Source organism: Piliocolobus tephrosceles, chromosome 10 (assembly GCF_002776525.5).
Source record: "Piliocolobus tephrosceles isolate RC106 chromosome 10, ASM277652v3, whole genome shotgun sequence".
NCBI classification, from domain to species: domain Eukaryota; kingdom Metazoa; phylum Chordata; class Mammalia; order Primates; family Cercopithecidae; genus Piliocolobus; species Piliocolobus tephrosceles.
Genome location: NC_045443.1, coordinates 130,489,228 through 130,503,909, shown reverse-complemented (window position 1 = coordinate 130,503,909; position 14,682 = coordinate 130,489,228). Strand labels below are relative to the sequence as shown.

At 50.9% G+C, this 14,682-nt stretch overlaps 1 protein-coding gene across 10 annotated transcripts in view; it reads left to right on the top strand.

The window, feature by feature from the left end:
• Nucleotides 1-1,068: 1,068 nt before the first annotated feature.
• Nucleotides 1,069-14,682, top strand: part of ZNF605 (zinc finger protein 605) — a 35,466-nt gene continuing 21,852 nt past the window's right edge. For 2 of the 10 annotated variants that reach the window (XM_023196846.2, XM_023196836.2), the window contains exons 1-4: nucleotides 1,100-1,151; nucleotides 9,173-9,354; nucleotides 11,757-11,829; nucleotides 12,099-12,275. In XM_023196846.2, the coding sequence (XP_023052614.2) occupies nucleotides 12,261-12,275 (15 nt within the window). In that variant the 5' untranslated portion in view covers nucleotides 1,100-1,151; nucleotides 9,173-9,354; nucleotides 11,757-11,829; nucleotides 12,099-12,260. Of the gene's footprint in view, nucleotides 1,152-1,432; nucleotides 1,602-9,172; nucleotides 9,355-11,756; nucleotides 11,830-12,098; nucleotides 12,276-14,682 lie in introns of those variants that run through there. The other 8 variants (XM_023196840.3, XM_023196837.2, XM_023196842.2 and 5 more) reach the window with 8 other exon arrangements.

The window sequence follows — 14,682 nt, the reverse complement described above, 5'->3', positions numbered from 1 at the left end:
TCTTTATGGCCATTCCAATTTTTTAAATTGCCAATTGTGTGTGTTTCCTGTTTTTCCCCATTTTTATTTAAAAAATTAATATGCTTTCATGGGTTTTTTTTGACGGAGTCTGTCTCCCAGGGAGGACTGCAGTGGTGTGATCTCAGCTCACTGCTACCTCCGCCTCCCGGGTTCAAGCAATTCTCGTGCCTCAGCCTCCTGAATAGGTAGGATTACAGGCATGAGCCACCACACCCGGATAATTTTTATATTTTTAGTAGAAACGGGGTTTCACCATGTTGGTCAGGCTGGTCTCGAATTCCTGACCTCAGGTGATCGACCGCCTCGGCCTCCCAAAGTGCTGGGATTACAGGTGTGAGTCACCGCCCCCGGCCTGGCAAAAAACTTTTTTTTTTTTTTTAGACAGAGTCTCGCTCTGTTGCCCAGGCTGGAGTGCAGCGGCGCAATCTCAGCTCACTGCAACCTCTGCCCCCCGGGTTCAAGCGATTCTCCAGTCTCAGCCTCCTGAGGCACTGGGATTACAGGCGCCCAGCACCACTCCCAGCTAACTTTTTTTTTTTTTTTTTGAGACGGAGTCTCGCCCAGTCGCCCAGGCTAGAGTGCAATGGCACGATATTGGCTCACTGCAACGCGCATAACACTAAAGTTTACCTATATTACTTACAGCCGTGATGTAAAATGGAAAAGAAGCCGGACGCAGTGACGCATGCCTGTAATTCCAGCATTTTCGGAGGCTGGGGTAGGAGGATCATTTGAACCCAGGAGCTGGGAAACCAGCCTGAGGCTGCAGTGAGTGGTGATGGCACCACTGCACTCCCCACTGGGTGACAGAGCGAGACCCTGCCTCCAAAAACAAAAAAAAAACAAGGAAAAGATGCAGAGGCTTCCTCCTGGAGGCGCCTTTAGGTTCTCTCACAGACATGTTGGGCCAGCACTGCTGGCTCCATCCTAGATTTCTTCCAGTCCTCCCCAGTTAGCCGCCAAGCGGCTTTTCCAACCGGAAACGTCCAAGCGGCGACCCCGGCGGGTGCACCGCGGAGTCCCCCGGGAAGTGTAGTTCCAGCGCGAGCGGGACGCTGGTAAATGTAGTTCTCTGCGCGTTCCCTTCCGCGGTGGGGCCGTGTCCACCTCGGCACTGCGAGGTCCGAGGGGTAAGGGAGTGTGCAGCGGGGGCGGGACGACTAGGCGGCGGGGCTGGAAGCGGCCTCTGTGTCTCGGCCGGGGGTCGCGGTGACCCCAGCGCGCACGAGCTGCCGGCCGGGGCCAGAAAGGCCTGCGGAGCGGCTGGGCGCATGCGCAGACGGCGGGCCTCGGGCGGGGGCCCTGGGGGCGCGCGGGGGTGGGAGGCAGCAGGCAGGGTGGGGGCTGTAGGGCCGGCGGCGGTGGGGCGCTGAATGTGGGTGTCGGGGGAGATTTGGGGTCAGCTGGGCGATTCACTGGCGGCCTATGGAGGTCGCTGTAGACTTGGGGTGCAGCGCGGGCGGGGCAAGGGGACGCGAGGCTGCTCTTGGCCCTAGGGGAGAGGGGCTCCTGGGAGGCCGTGTGGAGGATTTGTCTGCAGCGGTTAGGACTCTGCTGATCCATGATTTGGATGCCTTGTGGTGAGCATTGGAGGCCGGCGGGGTGAATGATGAGGCTTCTGCGGGGGTCTGCTTGGGAGGGTTTGGGGCTCGCTTGTGTGGGTTCCATTCACTGAAGCCTGCCGGCTGTGACTGTTGAATTTCACCAGAGCCTTGTGCTCCTGGAAACAGTGAAGGCTGAGGAATTTCCCACCCTTTTGGGTTCCAGGAGATGACTCACTGCAAAGACCCCCCTTCCCGATATGATTTAGGTCAGCCTCCAGGATGCCCCTTGTTCACACAGACCCGCCACGTTGCTGTGGCTTGCCTCATCAGTGACGGGCTGAACTCCACTGAGCGGTCGGAGCAAAATGTTCCTTAACCAAACTTTAGCTAAGCTTCTTTCCTTTCCCCATTTTCTTGAGCTTTGGCCCATCCCCGGCCTGAGCCAACACACAGCCTCGGCAGAGAACAGGCTGGCTCAGGGTCGGGCTTTCTCTGCTTTGCCGTCTGGTCGCGCGAACTTCCACCTCGCGTGTCAGGCCTGGTCTTTGCTACCCTTGTTCACATCTCTCTATGAAAGAAAATCCCTTTTTGCTTTGCAGAGATGCACGTGAGTCTCGTGGCTTCAGGGTTCTTCCCAGAAGCCCCTTCTTCCCCTTCCCAACCCTCTTCCGCGTCTTTTTTCCCCACTTCCAATAACCTTTTGGAGCCGTCTTTGCTGTGTCCAGTTGCATGTTTTATTTGACAGCTGAATAACGGTGGTTGCTGTTTCAACCCGTCTCCAATAGCGGAGGCGAGTATGGGGTGGCCTGTGCTGGCGAGTGGCTGGGGTTGGTTTCTGTGCTTGTGTTTGGAGATCTTATGATTGAAGCACTAGGAATGGGGGCGCTGTGTGTTTGTGACAAGGGAGTCTGGACGTAAGTTAATGGTGGACCCGTTGCAGGTTGTGAGTGCGTGGACAACGGGGTCATACTTGGCGTCATTGGAGTGGCCTGCGGGGTCGGCATTTGTGCACAGCCCCACAATCCCTTTCCAGGTGGCATTTGGGAAGGGCTATGGGAGTGTCGGTGAATGCTCCAGCTTGGAGTGGATTAGAGAATGGGGTGTCATGGGGCAAATGCTTGGGGACCCCAGGGATAAGGGATTAGGGATCGCTTGGCATTGAGTGACGGGTCCAATTTAGGTGGTCTGTGGCGCAAGTCTGAGAATGTCAGTTATTGGGGAGGGGCTCTGTGAGCGCGTGACCTGGGCACCTGATAAAGTGAGTGAATGGAGACCGGTGTGTTCGTCCCAGGACAGAAGCCCCTTCTCCTCTCCTCCCCACCTCACCTGCAGGGGTGACTGAAGCCCCTTCTCCTCCCCCCCCCACCCTTGCCCCCCCCCCCCCCCTCCTCCTCCCCCCCCCCCTTCTCTTCCTCTCCCTCCCCAGCTCACCTGCAGGAGTGTCTGAGTTCTGTGGGGATCCTTTGGGACTCAGTGTTTGGCGTTTCAGTCTGTGGTGATTCTTAAGTGGGAGTTTGGGGGTGCCGGTGATGATGGTGTCTGGGCATCTGTATTTAAAAGCCGTGTGGCAGTCACTGGGGTCCAGTCATCAGTTGGGCCTGTAGGGATGACTCTGCCTGGCCCATGGGGTCTATGGCGTGACATAGGAATGGTAAACACCAGGTGAGTGTGTGGGGGCCTGTGGAGGATTAGGAATAAAGGGTCCAGTGTGCATCGTTGAATGGGGGATGGTTTTGTTGGCTCGTGCCCTGTGCGTTGGCTTGGTTATTTGAGGGTGTTGGAACTAGGTGAGAAGGAGCTTGTTTGTATCAGTGACTGGGTACCAGACATGACTGAAGGACTGATGGGGTGGGCAGTGAGGTCTGTGAGGAGGAATGATCGGAGGGCTTGGGAGTTTGATGTTTGGGATGAATGCCAAGCATGCATGCAAGTGTCTGTGACTGATGTGTGGGTGGGTGAGGGCGAGAAATCGGGGACCCTGTGGGTGTCAGTGAGAGGGAAGCCTGGGGAGCCTAATGGTTTCTTTGCCATTTGCGGTGAATGTGGAGTTAGAAGTTAGTGGCCTTGGCCGGGCAAGATGGCTCACACCTGTAATCCCAACACTTTGGGAGGCCGAGGCAGGCAGATTACGAGGTCAAGAGATCCAGACCATCCTGGCCAACATGGTGAAACCCCATCTCTACTAAAAATACAAAAATTAGCTGGGAGTGGTGGTGGGCACCTGTAGTCCCAGCTACTCAGGAGGCTGAGACAGGAGAGTTGCTTGAACCCAGGAGGTGGAGGTTGCAGTGAACCAACATTGCGCCACTGCACTCCAGCCTGGTGACAGAACGAGACTCCATCTTAAAAAATAATAATAATATTAAGTTAGTAGCCTTTGGATATCTGTGATTAGTTGTCTAGGAACCAATACCGTGCCAGTCTGTGGAGTCAGTGGTAAGGTGTTTCTGGAGGCTGTTGTGGGGCCACTAGAGTTACCACCTGGGGGCTTTGTTGATCACTGGGGAACCCATAGCATGTGTCACTGAAAGCCCTGGAGGAGCGGCCTTTCGGGGAGAGAGACTGCGTGGCCTGTGAAGTCAGCCGTTGTGGTTCTGTGGGAGTGATGGGGGCACATGGGTGAGTGGGAGTGGAGTTTATGGGGTTCAGTGGTTGTGTGGTCTGGAGGTCTGGGAAGCAGGCCTGTTGGATTCAGTGATCTGGGGACATCTTGGGATGTGGAGCTGGAGAATTCTCAGGTGGTCAGTGTGAGTGACTGGGGGACTTGGGACGCTGGAGGTTGGCATGGGCTTGTAGCTGCGGAGTTCAGTGGTTCGTGTCTGGGATGTGTGTGTGTGATTGAGGCCCTCCCTGGGACTTGGTAATCCAGGGGCCTGGGAGGGCCGTGTTGGTGGGTCTGGAAGCAGGTCCAAGTGCGTATGGTTGTGAAGCCTCTCGTGTGTGACAAGTCTTTTTGCCCTTTGGCCCTCTCGTTGTAGCATGTGACCGTTGATCAGTGACCACTCTTTTTACGTGATTATTTCCTTTTTAAAAGTTCTCAGTGACCCGTTGGCTTTCAGATCTTCTCCTTGTGGAATTTTCCCCTTGCTGTTTGTACCTCCTGGGCCTCTTCCATCCCTCCTGATGACCTCTGGCTCCTCCGCCCAAGACCTTTGCCTCTGAGGTGCCTGGAGTGGTATGGTCGGCCCAGCCTTCGGTGGTAGGCTCCTCCTGCTTCAGGCTCAGCTAAAAGCCGTCTCCTCCCACAAGCCTCTCTGAGGTCTGGGAAGAATGTCTTCTGTCCATCCGTCACTAGGTCACAGTTAAAATTTCCCTTTTTTTTTTTGAGACAGAATCTCGCTACTTCACCCATGCTGGAGTGCAGTGGCCTGATCTCAGCTCCCTGCAACCTCCAACTCCCGGGTTCCAGTGATTCTTCTGCCTCAGCCCCCTGAGTAGTTGGGATTATAGGCGCCCGCCACCATGCCCAGCTAATTTTTTGTATTTTTAGTAAAGATGGGGTTTCACCATGTTGGCCAGGCTGGTCTCGAACTCCTGACTTCAAGTGATCCGCCTACCGCCTCAGCCTCCCAAAGTGCTGGGATTATAGGCGTGAGCCACCGCATCCGGCCCACAGTTAAAATTTCTTCTGAGCACTCACAGTCAGAAATCATTTATTTACTTGGCTGTTTCCCTGGAGGGCAAAGACGCCGTACATCTTGTTGAGTGGTCTTTCCCATGTGTGCAGAGCAGTGCCTGGTGTGTAATAAGAATTCAGCAAATGCTGCTTTCCTGGGTAAATGAGACCGTGTGTGTGTGATGCATGCATGGATGTGTGTGTGATGTGTGTGTGAACATGTGTGTATGTGGTATATGTACGTGTGTGAAACTGTGAGGTCTGTGTGTGGGAATGTGTATTGTGAGAGTATGCATGATGTACGTGTGTATCAGTGTCTGTGTGTGTCTGTGTGATGTACGTATGAATGTGTGCTTGTGTGATGTTTGAGTGTGAGTATATGTGTGTGATGTATGTGTGCATTTGTATGTGTGGTGTACGTGTATGAGTGTGTGTGATGTATGTGTATGAGTGTCTATGAGTGTGTGCACGTGTGATATACATGTGTATCAGTGTGTGAGTGTGTGTATGTGTGATGTGTGTTGTACGTGTGTGTCATGTACATATCAGTGTGTGTGCATGTGCGATGTACGTGTATGTCAGTGAGTTTGTGCATGTCTGTGTTATGTGGGATGTATGTGTGCATCAGTGTGTATATCTGTATATGTGTCTGTGATATGTCTGAGTGTGTGCGTGTGTGTACGTCTGTATGTATGATGTACATGTGCATCAGTGTGTCAGTGTGTGTATGTGTCTGAGTGTATCTGTGATGTATGTGTACATCAGTGTGTGTACCTGTCTGTGTATATATGTATGCGTCTGTGTGCATGTCTGAGTGTGTATATGTGTGAGGTACGTATCTGTGTGTGTACATGTCTGTGTGTGAGTGTGATGTACATATCGATGTGTGTACATATATGCATGTGTGATATGCATGCGTATCTGTGTGTCTGTGATGTATGTATCTGTGTGTGTGTCTGTGTGTACATGTTTGTGTGTGTACATGTGTATCTGTGTGTACGTATGATGTACATGTGCGTCAGTGTATCTGTGTACATGTCTGTGTATGTGTGATGTACGTATCAGTGTGTCTGTGTGTACATGTCTGACGTACATATCAGTGTGTGCGTTTGTGTCTGTGTGTCTGTGATGTACATATCAGTGTGTGTGTACATGTTTTTGTGTGATGTACGTGTGTATCAATGTGTGTGTCTGTGATGTACATGTGTATCAGTGTGTTTACGTGTCTGTGTATGTGATGTACATATCAGTGTGTACGTTTGTGTGATGTACGTATCATTGTGTGTGTGTATGTGATGTATGTATCTGTCTACGTGTCTTGAGTGTGTATGATGTACGTATCAGTGTGTCTGTGTGTACATATCTGTGAGTCTGATGTACATATCATGCATCTGAGTGTGTGTACGTGTGTATCTGTGTGAGTGTATGCGTGATGTACGTATCGTGTCTGTGTGTACATGTCTGTGATTTATGTATCAGTGTGTCTAAGTGTGCATGTCTGTGTGTACGTGTGTGTGTGCATCTGAGTGTGTGTGATGTACGTGTGTATCGTGTCTGTACATGTCTGTGTGTGATGTACATGTGTATCACTGCATCTGAGTGTGTGTGCATCTGTGTGCGTGTCTGTGTGTATGTTTATCTGTGTGTGTGCCTGAGTGTATGCGTGATGTAAGTGTGTATCATTGTGTCTGTGTGTACATATCTGTGTGATTTATGTATCAGTGTGTCTGAGTGTGCATGTCTGTGTGCGTGTCTGTACATGTGTATCTGTATGTGCGCGTCTGAGTGTATGTGTGATGTACGTATCATTGTGTCTGTGTGTATGTCTGTGTGATGTACGTGTGTATCATTGTGTCTAAGTGTATGTGTGCATGACTGTACGTGTCTGTGTATACGTGTGTATCACTGTGTGTGCACGTCTGTGAGTGTATGTGTGATGTACCTGTCAGGGTGTCTGTGTGTACATCTCTGAGAGTATGCATGATGTACATGTGTATCAGTGTGTGTATGTCTGTGTGTGTGATGTACATATCAGTGTGTGTGTACATGTCTGTGTGTGATGTACGTATCATTGTGTCTATGTACGTCTGTGTGTGATGTACATGTGTATCAGTGTGTCTGTGCATGTCTTTGTATGTGTCTGTCTTCCTGTATCAGTGTGTGTCTTGAGTGTGTGATGTACATGTGTATCAGTGTGCCTGAGTATGTGTGCATGCCTGTGTGTACATGTACATTTGTGTGTGCACCTGTGTGCATGTCTGTGTGTGAGTACATGTGCATCTGTGCGTCTGTGCGCATGTCTGTACGTGTGCGTCTGTGTGTGCATGTCTGTATATGTGCATCTGTGTGTCTGTGTGTGCGCACATCTGTGTGCACGTCTGTATGTGTGCATCTGTGCGTCTGTGTGCACGTCTGTGCATGTCTGTGTGTGCCTCTACATGTGCATCTGTGCACCTGTGTGTGCGCATGTCTTAGTGTGCATGTCTGTGTGTGCCTGTACGTGTGCATCTGTATGTGCGTCTGTGAGTGTGTGCGCATGTCTGTGTGCGCATGTCTGTGTGTGTGCATCTGTACATCTGTGAGTGTGTGTGCATGTCTGTGTGTGCGTGTACTTGTGTATCCGTGTGTGTGGGGTGAGAGGTTTGGTGTGAATGTGAGAGCAGAGGGATGAAGTACTCAGGATTCTGAAGGGGGAGGCCAGGTGGCTGTTTTTGGACTCAGGACAAGACATTCTCTTTGCCGGAGAAGCAGCTGGAAGAGGTCCCTCTGCATTCACTCAAAAAGGGTTCGAACTAATTTGAAGCTTCCAGGAGGGCGGGGGGACCTTGATTTCAGGGACCTCAGGTTTGGGTGCCGGTAACTATGGGGTCTCTTTATAGTCAGGGCTCCTTTCTGGGCCTCCTAGACGGTGGAACCCCTGACCTCTGTGCCGCGAGCCTGAAGGAGCTCCTGGGCGTCTTAGGAGGAGCTGCGTCTTTGGATGCCAATCTCTGGGCTCTTCCAGGATGTTTGTTCTCAAGAAATCTGCCTCTAGCCACAAGCCCTTCACACTGTGGACTAGAAAGAGTGCCCTCGGAGCCTCTGACCTTTATCTCTACTTCCTGTGAATGGGCGAAGCCCTGTGCCATGCCTCTCCTTTCCCACCTTTTCTAGGAATTCCTCCTGCCTCAGTGTCCTTGCTCTGCCGTTCACCACGGCTTGGGTCAGAATCCACAGTTCAGCCAATCTTTCCAGAGTGACTATGGTTGTTAACTGTCCCTGCTGACACTGGGACCTGTCTCCCCTCCCTGGCCTGAGTCTTACCTTGATTCTTTTAATGACAGAGAGGGAGACATAAAGAACTTGGGAGCCGATGCCAGCACGAGCTACACTGGTCTCCACCTCTTGCTCCCTGCAGATACTGTTGGGGACCAGCCTCAACATCACCCAAAGTCCGGTGGTGACTAAGGAATGAGAAGAGACAGGTTAAGAGTGTATAAAGAGTGGGGGCCAGGGGGCCAATTGCAACATGGAGTCTGCAAAAGGCCCGGAGTTCTGGTCTCCACTCTATTTATTGAGGACAATCACTTAGATCTACGGAGCAGACGTTCAGGGCGAAACGGTGAAAGGGAGGCAGTGCATCCTACGTGTAATCTATAGCAGTGGCCGTTTAAATGAATCTCCTTTGTGCTCAAACAGCATATTTTTAACTTCTCGGAGAGTAGCTAGTGGGAGCGGGCTTCACTAGGAACCTGCACGTCTGGCCACATTCCGGTGCTTCAGAGGCGTGTCTTTCTCCTTAAACACAGTGTTCATGGATAAGAGCGCAAGTCTCGCTCAGAACATGGGAACGTGATGGCAATAAGAAGGCATTCCTCCTCAGGCCTCTTGTGACTTTCCACACCTTATTGTCCCATATTTTTATGGCCAGTTAATACAAGCACCCCATAAGCCTTTCCACCAACAGATACCAGGTGTGAGCTACATTGGTCTCTGCCTCCTGCTTCCGCAGGTGCCAGGCGCGAGCTACACTGATGTCTGCTTCCGCAGGTGCCAGGCGCGAGCTACGCTGGTCCCCGCCTCCTGTGCCCTGCAGGTGTGGATGCTGCTGGCCGTGCACCGTGGGGTTCCTGAGCGTGCGGTCACCTGGGAACTGCTCTTGTCTAACTCTCCAACCCTCAGCCTGCCTCTGGGGTAAGTGGGAGACTGCACAGAGGGGTGGCGTCTCCCTCTACTCTTTTTTCTCAGTTGCCCTGGGGAAAAACCCGGCCATTTGCTAATATCCAGTCCTAACTTTCCTCCCTCATTTGAGGCGGGGGGTGGACACTTCAGTCATTGCTTACTCTATTTCTGTGGGACAGTGAAGACAGACAAAGATGAGAAAAGGGTCCTTGCTGTAGGTCTTCTCGCTCAGTTTACCTCACTTTCTGGAAAGGTGCCGCTGGCCTTGTACCACTCAGTATCTTCCTGGCTAGCTGGTTAGCCCCTGGCCTGTGGGGCCCTTGCCGTGTGCTCAGGAGTCACCTGCTTCAGCCCTGGGAGCTTCGGCGCTGCTCGGCAACCATTCCTGGGCCACGTGGCCTCGCCCCGCAGGTGTAGACGGTGATTGCTGGACAAATGTTGCTTGGCAGGATTGTTATGTAAGGTAGATTTTTGGTCCCTCTTGTCCCCAAGTTTACAGGAAACTGTTTTTGGACATTTCCTTTCAAACTCATTCTGATGAAGGAAAGAGCATCCCTGTGCAGCTGCATGTCCTTGAATTCTTTGGCTCTGACTCCATGTGTGGCTTAATCTAAGTGGCCTGGTCCATGGGCAGTGAAGAAATTTAAAGTGTGAGCATTCACATGCACCAGGATGTGATACTTCTTGAGTTCATTATGCTTGTTTTCAATCTTGGTCAGTCTTTTCCATCTTCTGCCTAAGATGATATCTTTTGTGCAGTTTGTGGTCTTTGAAAAAGTTTTAAAAATAATGGTTATACTTAGTTACCCGATTATTTGGCCTGTTGGGGAAATAAACCTAAAATCTGCCAACCCAGAAGACCTCTCCACACAAGTAGAAAATAAAGAAAAAAAATTTTCTTATTGAATAAAAGTTCGACGAGGCCAGACACGGTGGCTCACACCGGTAGTCCCAGCACTTCGGGAGACTGAGGCCAGTGGATCACTTGAACCCAGGAGTTCAAGGCCAACCTGGGCAATAAGGAAAAACCCCGTCTCTACAAAAAATACAAAAATTAGCTGGATGTGGTGGCGCACACCTGTGGTCCCAGCTACTCAGGAGGCTGAGGTGGGAGAATTCACATGAGCCCAGGAAAGTCGAGGCTGCGGTGAGCCAAGATCATGCCACTGCACTCCAGCCCAGGTGACAGCAAGACCCTGTCTCAAAAAAAGAATGTGACCAGGCATGGTGGCTCACGCCTGTAATCCCAGCACTTTGGGAGGCCGAGGCGGGTGGATCACCTGAGGTCAGGAGTTCGAGACCAGCCTGGCCAATATGGCGAAACCCCATCTCTACTGAAAATACAAAAAATTAGCTGGGCGTGGTGGCAGGCACCTGTAATCCCAGCTACTTGGGAGTCTGAGGCAGGAGAATCACTTGAACCCTGGAGACAGAGGTTGCAGTGAGCCGAGATCGTACACTGCACTCCAGCCTGGGCTACAAGAGCAAAACTGAGCCTCTTAAAACACAAACAAACAAAAAAAAAACGGGGGTGAATCTCTTTCTCTGTTTGGCATGAGGGAAAATTAGGGCTTTTTCCTCCTTTTAAATCTATATTTGCCCTTCCAGGCCTGTGAGCTCACGTTCCCCTTGGGGTGTCAGCTGCTCCCCCACATTGTCTGGAGATGCGTGTTGGGGAAAGGCTGAAGGCCAGGCTTTAGTCTCTGAAACTTCTGATGATTTGAAGCAGAGGGGCGTTCAGGGGCCCAGGACCAAGGGGAGACCTGGGAATCGTGCCCCCTCTTCCAGCTGGGAGCTGCCCCCATTCCGGGCAGCTCATGAGTTGACACTCCCAGCCCTGGGATGCTGGAGGCAGGAGGTCAGAAAATACCCAAAGAACAGCTGCAGCCCTTACCCCTCCATGATTCCTCAGTTCTGCAGGGATTGGGGTCTGCCTCAGGTACCCCTTGGAAACCAGCAGCCTGGGCTGTTACTGCTGATTTCTGAAGAAAGTGCAGGCGGTATCTGTTCCAGTGTGAACTGGGGAAGAGGCAACATAAGACACTCCCTGCCTTGTGTCTTGCTGCCCCCTCTGGCTCCCATCTACTGTAGGCTGCAGCCAGGCCCTGCTCAGCCTCAAACTCATGCCTCAGCTTCACCCCACCCTGTGTCTGCCCAGGGGTGTCTCTTTTTCTTTTTTTACTCTTATATTAGTTCCTCGGATCTATGTTTTCCTTTCGTTCCTGGCTGGTTTGGGGGTAGGGAGCCAGAACCCCAGGCTGATTCACCATCTCCATCTAAAGGCCATTTTCTGTTTACCACCCTGCCTAGAAATAAGCTGCATTTTACTCTGTAGCACTTAACACAAATAACTGGATTTAGGTACCTCCAGGAAATATTTCTGTGGAATGAATAAGCCCTCATTGCATTTCCAGAGCTGCGTGACGTCTGTGCTGAGCAGTTTGGTGTAGGGGTGCTCCTCTGGAGGTGTCTGCTTGAACCAGCCCGGTGAGTGGTTTCCATCTGGCATTGATGGGTGGAGCCAGGGTGGTTAGGTTCAGTGTGTGCTGCAGACCTGGCCTAGATGCAGGTCAGATGTGATGGAGACATGCCAGTAGCTCACATTCCACTCTGCTTCCCACCTGCTAGCCCTGATGTGAACCTACCCAACATCTACTTTGAGGGTTTAAATAACCTGAACTCCCAGCAAGAACACCAAGATTTAGGTTTCCAAATTAATTAGATCATCTAAAATAAAATGTGTACTGCATCCACAGGCAGTAACCCCCTGGAACAAGACAACTCATGTGAGATAAGAAAGAAGAGCCCACAAGACCAAGAATGCATTCTCAGTTTACAGACCACTGACCAGAGACCACTCCAGGGTGTCAAGACTAAGAGAAGTCACAAAACAGCGCGTTTCCCAAGAGCAGTGGAAAATGATCCAGTCACAGGTGGGTTATCGGTTTATCCTCTGTTTCGTGGATGTGATGAGGCTTATGGAAATCTCTGCAACACACAGAAGGGTCTAAATACATTTAAATAAGAGAAAATATAAGCTTGGGAAACAAGATGTCAAAAGAAGCACATAGTAGGTTATAGACTCATACAAAAGTCTCAGCTGGACATGGTGGCTCACGCCTGTAATCCCAGCCCTTTGGGAGGCCAAGGAGGGCAGATCATTTAAGGCCAGGAGTTTGAGACCAACGTGGCCAATATGGCAAAACCCCGTCTCTACTGAAAATACAAAAATTAGCCTCCCAGCAACTCGGGAAGCTGAGGCATGAGAATCACTTGAACCCAGGAGATGGAGATTGCAGTGAGCTGGGATTACATCAGCGCACTCCAACCGGGGTGACAGAGTTAGAAAAAGAGTCATACAAAAGTCTTAAAGTTGGAAGAGATCAATAAGAAATAGGATGCTGCCGGGCGCGGTGGCTCAAGCCTATAATCCCATCACTTTGGGAGGCCGAGGCAGGCGGATCACGAGGTCAGGAGATCGAGACCATCCTGGCTAACACAGTGAAACCCCGTCTCTACTAAAAATACAAAAAATTAGCCAGGCATGGTGGCGGCACCTGTAGTCCCAGCTCTTTGGGAGGCTGAGGCAGGAGAATGGCGTGAACCTGGGAGGCGGAGCTTGCAGTGAGCCGAGACTGGGTCACTGCACTCCAGCCTGGGCAACAGAGCGAGACTCCATCTCAAAAAAAAAAAAAGAATTCAGAACACAGTTTCTTCAAGGACTGAGGTGGGTCTTGCGTGCACATCCTACCTTCTTCAGGGCCTGAGATGAGGTCTTGAGTGTACATCCTACCTAGATTTCAGTTTTAGGAAAGAAACTTAAATCATCTGGCAGAATTGATCATTATGAAACCTTTAAATGGTGCCTGTAAGTATTCTCTCCACTGGAATGTTGATGTGTTTTGGGTAGAAATGCTGCTCCTGTTGGCAAAGGCTTGGCATGCAGGGATCTGCGTTCAGCTCTGTTTCCATACTGTGTTGACTTAAAAAACAGACTGTGGTGTCCCCTCACCTTTCAGAGGAATTCTTACCACCTACTAGCCTCTCTCCTCTCACCCTTTCCCTACTTTCTTTCCTTTCTTCCTAATATTCTCTTTTTTTGATGTTCAGTCCTACGCCAGGAGTGGCACCACTGCACTCCAGCCTGGGCAGTGGGGCGAGACACTGTCTCAAAAAAATAAATAAATAAAGGAATAAAGTATGGCTACTCCATAGGCAGAGCAGGGCATTCCCGAAAGCAGGAGGAGGAAGGCGCCCACCCTAGGTACAAGGCTCGTTTATCCGTAGGACAACAACAATGACAGTCACAGGGAGATGTGCTCAGCTACAAGGGTTTGTGATAAAGGATTGATTTTCTTAATTACTATATTGTATAAGAATCAATATTATTATCTTTAAAGCAACATTAGAAATGCTTTTGTTCTCAAGACATGGGGACATCAGGACATTCCTGGGCATAGGTCTGTTTAGTAAACATTATTAATCTTTTCCCTTAACAGTAAACGTCTAGAAGCCAGGAATACCTCACATCCTGGCAATGCTGCCCAGCAAGTTCCAGCCTCATTTGCCCTCACTCAAGATGGAGTCGCTTTGGTTCTAATGCCTCTGACAGAGAGCCAGTTGCGTCAGGCAGATGTGGGGATAGACTCTTTGCCCTCAGCCGAGGGAGCACTGAACCAAAAGCTCCAGCAGTTGTTTTGGACCCTGGGGTAGGGAGGGAGGAGCTGGGAGTAGAAAAGTACCAGGTACTGAGTCAAAGTGGGGAAAAGTGTCTTCAGGGTTCTCCCCAACCCCAACGAGGAGGTCTTGCATTAGCACCTGAGAAAGGCCTCAGGAGACTGGAGTGCAGGTGCCTGGGTAAGAAGGGCAGACGTGTGAGATCATGACCCCTGACTGCAGCTCCCCTCAGAGACCAGAGTGCTCTGGCCGTGCACCAGGTCTGCTGGGAGGGCAGTTTTCCCCTGAGGCCTGCCGGGCAAAGCCTTGGTAATTGCCTGTGCTTACACCTGAACATGCACTACAGGTTTTAACCAGGAGCTGAACTCCTTGACTCCACTCCTTGATTTGTTAGGACCTAAGTGTGAAACAGGCTACCTCATCATGGACCCCAATAGGTCAGACTTTGAGGGGCCATGACAATAACCAGGTAAATCGTCTCAGGCAACAGCAGACCATGGCTATGATGACGCCACTCCAGGCAAGATGGTCGGGTCTGGAGGAGTGAACATGGCCTCAGCAGTCACTCGGCAGTCGCCGTGCTGGGAAAGATGCCTCACAGCCCACTGGAGAGCCAGAAGAATCTGTGTGCATCTTCTTTTTTTTTTTTTTTTTTTTAGACGG